Source organism: Charadrius vociferus, unplaced genomic scaffold (assembly GCF_000708025.1).
Source record: "Charadrius vociferus isolate BGI_N301 unplaced genomic scaffold, ASM70802v2 scaffold266, whole genome shotgun sequence".
NCBI lineage: Eukaryota > Metazoa > Chordata > Aves > Charadriiformes > Charadriidae > Charadrius > Charadrius vociferus.
The window spans coordinates 1,360,060-1,364,507 of record NW_009649114.1 but is presented as its reverse complement, the minus strand read 5'-3'; the positions used below and the strand labels follow the sequence as shown (position 1 = coordinate 1,364,507).

General features: G+C 59.3%; 1 protein-coding gene across 2 annotated transcripts in view; it reads left to right on the top strand.

The window, feature by feature from the left end:
- The window catches only part of CDK18 (cyclin-dependent kinase 18), a 13,634-nt gene extending 9,558 nt beyond the window's left edge, over positions 1-4,076 (top strand). For both annotated transcript variants that reach the window (XM_009888223.1, XM_009888222.1), the window contains exons 4-15: positions 76-132; positions 363-477; positions 636-730; positions 839-901; positions 1,289-1,412; positions 1,500-1,620; positions 1,962-2,059; positions 2,372-2,477; positions 2,691-2,733; positions 3,219-3,309; positions 3,643-3,720; positions 4,042-4,076. In XM_009888223.1, coding sequence (XP_009886525.1) covers positions 76-132; positions 363-477; positions 636-730; positions 839-901; positions 1,289-1,412; positions 1,500-1,620; positions 1,962-2,059; positions 2,372-2,477; positions 2,691-2,733; positions 3,219-3,309; positions 3,643-3,720; positions 4,042-4,076 — 1,026 coding nt within the window. The remainder of the gene's footprint in view (positions 1-75; positions 133-362; positions 478-635; positions 731-838; positions 902-1,288; positions 1,413-1,499; positions 1,621-1,961; positions 2,060-2,371; positions 2,478-2,690; positions 2,734-3,218; positions 3,310-3,642; positions 3,721-4,041) is intronic.
- The last annotated feature ends 372 nt before the right edge of the window (positions 4,077-4,448 follow it).

Here is a 4,448-nt window from a genome sequence, read left to right as displayed (position 1 = left end):
CCCCCCGCCCCCCCAAAGGTGAAGCCATCCCTGGATGAGATCCCTCCCAGTGACGATTTCCTTTCTCTCTTACAGTCAGATATTGGGTTTGGGAAGCTGGAAACCTATGTTAAACTGGACAAACTGGGAGAGGTGAGTAGACTACCAAACCCCTGTAAGGATTTAAATTAAGTTAGAAGGGCAGCTCGAAGTGCAAAGGGCACTGTAGCCCAATTTCTTCATATCTAGCAACTTTTAGACCAAGTTCAGACTTAGCCCTGTAGCTTTAAAAGATGTTTCCTCCAAATGTTATGGAGCGTATCGGCGTTGTGCCAGCCTGCTAAATGGTCTGCATGGCTTTTATTTTCTCTCTCCTCACCCAGGGCACTTATGCCACTGTCTTCAAGGGACGCAGCAAGCTGACTGAAAACCTCGTTGCCCTGAAGGAAATCCGCCTGGAGCACGAGGAAGGGGCACCTTGCACGGCCATACGGGAAGGTGAGGGCAGGAGGGGCTTTTCCCCATCACAGCCCTCATGAGCAATGCCGGGTCGCAGGCGGGTTTGGGACGGGGGGTGGAGGTGGACATCTCCCGCAGTCACGCAGAGGACGGTCCCAGGTCCTGGTGCTCCAACCTGCCGCCTCCTCTCCTTGCAGTGTCGCTGCTGAAGAACCTGAAACACGCCAACATCGTGACCCTGCACGACATCATCCACACGGAGCGTTCCCTCACCCTCGTCTTCGAGTACCTGGTAGGTCTGGGGGGGCTTTCTGCGGGAACGGGGGGACGGCTGCCTTTCTGCCCCAGGGGGTGATGGGGACCGAGGGAGGGACAGGCTGACGTGTGCTTCCCGTTGCAGGACAACGACCTCAAGCAGTACCTCGATAACTGTGGGAACCTGATGAGTGTGCACAACGTGAAGGTAAGATGGTGCTGCCTGGGACGCCGTGACCCTGCCTCTCCCCGCCTGCTCACCCTGAGAGCATCCCAGGGTGGTGAGGCCGCATACCCCTTCTCTCTTCGGTTCAGCCTTCTTACTCTTCTTTGACCTTTTTCAGCCCTCTCTGATGCTCCACCAGCATTTCTCCAGTCACTGCTACCCTAAATAAAATTACTGTGCATGCAGGCTTTGTTCATCCCCTTTTCTGGACTGCTGGTGGTGGGCCCAAACACTTGTCTACAGCGTGTCCCACCCCAGGCCAGCTTCGAGGGGTCTTTCCCGGCCAGGAGTTTGAGAGCCCTTGAGGCAGACTCACCTTTGGTGCCCCGTGTCCCTGTGCTAAATGCGATCCCCTTCTCCTCCTCGCAGATCTTCATGTTCCAGTTGCTGCGTGGTCTGGCTTACTGCCATGGGAGAAAGATCCTGCACCGAGACCTCAAACCCCAGAACCTGCTCATCAACGAGAGAGGAGAGCTCAAGCTGGCCGACTTCGGTAGGTGGGCCTCCCGGGGGGAGATGCAGCATTGCAAGGAGGTGCAGCGAGGTGCGGCTCCTTCATGCCCGTCCCTTTCGTCCTCAGGACTAGCCAGAGCCAAGTCAGTCCCTACCAAAACGTATTCCAATGAAGTGGTCACGCTGTGGTACCGCCCCCCCGATGTCCTGCTGGGATCTACCGAATATTCCACACCCATCGATATGTGGTGAGCCACGGCTCCAAACCGAGCTTCCCGGGGTCTCCAAGAGTGGGGGTCAGGGCATTTCCATCTGTTTGCCAGTGCGGCACCGTACGTGCCCACAGTGCTGGTTACACCAGAGGGTGGTGGGTTCTCCCAGAGGCCGTGCTGTTTTCTGTGTCCCCTGGGGCTCAGGGTCTTTGGAGCATGTTCTCCGCATCGGGGGTGAGTGGTTACCCGTAGCAGAGAAGGGACACAGCTCCTGGAGCTCGTTTCCCTCTCCAGGAACGTCAGCCCTGGCCGAGGGGTGGTGGGGCATCCACAGGGCTTCTCCCTCACTAACCCCAGAGCCTCTGCTGCCGCTCTAGGGGCGTTGGGTGCATCCACTACGAGATGGTCACCGGGCGGCCCATGTTCCCCGGCTCCACGGTGAAAGAAGAGCTGCATTTGATCTTCAGGCTGTTGGGTGAGTCTTCTGCTGTCTCCCGGATCCCCACGCGAGGGCAGTGCCTGACTGCAGGAGCGGGGACACAGCGCAGCCGCGGGAGCCTGGCGGGAGCCTGTGGGCAGGCGGCGTGGGCAGGCAGCGTGGGCAGGCAGTGTGGGCAGAGGCTGTGCCCACAGCCCCCCTCCAGGCTTGCAGTCAGCAGAGGGGTGATGGCGAGGGGCTCCGTGGGATGCGGGGGAAATCTGTGCCCTCTCTCCCGGGCAGGACTCGCGTGCGTCAGGCTGTTCGCACCGAATGAGCATGATGGGTTTCCCTCTCTCCCCCTCCCAGGAACCCCAACAGAAGACACCTGGCCTGGAATAACATCCAACGAGGAGTTCAAGGCTTACAATTTCACGCAGTACCGAGCCCAGCCGTTAATAAACCACGCCCCAAGGTATCTCCTCGAGCAGGGACGTGTAAGGCATGGTGGGCTTGTGTGGTCATGAAGGGGAGCCTGGGGACACCCAGGCTTCCTCCTTGTGGGGTGGCAGCTTCTGAGTGCAGCTGCGCACGGGAAGGTCCCAGCTGCCACTTGTCCCTCGCATGGGCTATTGCACTGTCTCCTGGGTGCAATGATGCTCCATTTTTTGTTTCCTCCTTCTCTCAGGCTGGACTCGGAAGGCATTGACTTGCTGATGAACCTCCTTCTGGTGAGTGGTGGAGCAGTCCAGGTGGATCTGCTGAAGTGAAGGTGCTCTGACTGCCCTTACACAGGCAGTAGAGGAGCTGTGACTGCAGAATAAGCCGTGTCCCTACAGCTATGGCCTTGTAGATCCTACCCCAAACCACCTCCCAGTAAGGACGGTGAACCATCCTTCACCCTGTGTCCTCTCACACACAAGTGTGATACCTGATGATCCATAAGGTACGGTGTGGCCGGTGCATTATGGTCACACGACGTGTGCTGTCCCTTGTGCACATGCAGATGGCACTGGGAATTGCCTGCACACACACACACACACCCCCCATGGTGTGCACAGCGTTTGGACGCGCTGTCACCCACCCAGCAGGTGGAATCGCTTGGGTGCTCACGTGGGCATGGGTGCACAGACGTGCACGCAGCCTGTACGGGGCCTCTGCGCCGTCTCGCACGTGCAGACTGTGTGTAACTGCCTTTCTCTGGGGCTTTGTGCAGTACGAAGCCAAAGGCCGGATTTCGGCGGAGGCAGCCCTGCGGCACGCTTACTTCAAGAGCCTGGGGGAGCGGGTGCATCTCCTGCCTGACAGTAAGTGCGCGCTGTCCTCGTGCCGGGGGGACGCGGAGCGAAGAGGTGGCGCGCAGCCCGAGGGTGGGGGTTTGCAGCCGAGTCTCTTCGGATGCCTCTTGTCTCGGCTCGCTCAGAGCTGCTCCTGCAGCAGGGTGGGCTGTGGGAGCCTGGTGGCTGCGAGAGCGAGAAACTATTTGGGTAGGACCGTGCAGGGCAGGGGCGCGAGAGAAACGCTCCGGTGAGGTGCAGTGCTGCAGTTGGGCACTGCCGTCCCTCCGGGCTGTGGGTTTGCAGAGCGCCGCCGGCTCCGCCAGCTGGACTGACCCTTCTCTCTCTGCCCCCTCTGCCTAGATGTCTCCATCTTCTCCCTGAAGGAGATCCAGCTTCAGAAGGACCCTGGCTACCGAGCCTCAGCCTTTCAGCAGTCAGGTAGGACTGGGGAGAACCACGCTGACCTCTCCCAGATGGTGCCACGGGCTGCGCTGGCACTGGGGTCACTCCCAGTGGGTCCCACATAGGAAAAAGCCAAACCTGCTCCCTGCTTCAGTCCACAAATTACCCCTGGGGCATCCTTGCTTGTCACCTACCATGGTACCAAAGTCACATCTAGGTGCCCTGAGGCACAGGTCCCTCTATGAGTGCTGTGGGCTTGTAACCTCCTAACCCAGAGCACCGCAGGGCTCAGCATCTCTGCAAAGTGCCGCTCGCCGTCTGACCTCTCTGACCCATCTCTCTCTCTCTCTTCCTCAGCCCGAGGGAAGAACAGGAGGCAGAGTATATTTTAAACTTGGATCTCGTGTTCCCCTTGTCACCATGGAGATCAAAGCACTGAGAAAGGAGACGGCAACACGCTCCCACCTGACCCACCGCAGAATTACTGACTCGAGCAGGACGATGCTGAAGCGCCCTTGGCCGCGGGCTCTCCCCTGCCCGTCCCCACAACCACAGCCCCTAGCAGCTGCTGTTGATGGACCTGTGGCCTTTTTCCCCTCTTATTTTCATGTTGCCCTCATCAGATGTGAGCTGCCACCCTCTTTGTTGGTGCTGTAGTGCGGAGCTGCCCTGGGCATTGCCCGGAGCGCAGGATCGTGCGCTGCCCCCGGGAACCGCTCGCTGCCCTCAGGGGGATGAGCCGGGCATGGGGAGGTTTTGTGAGC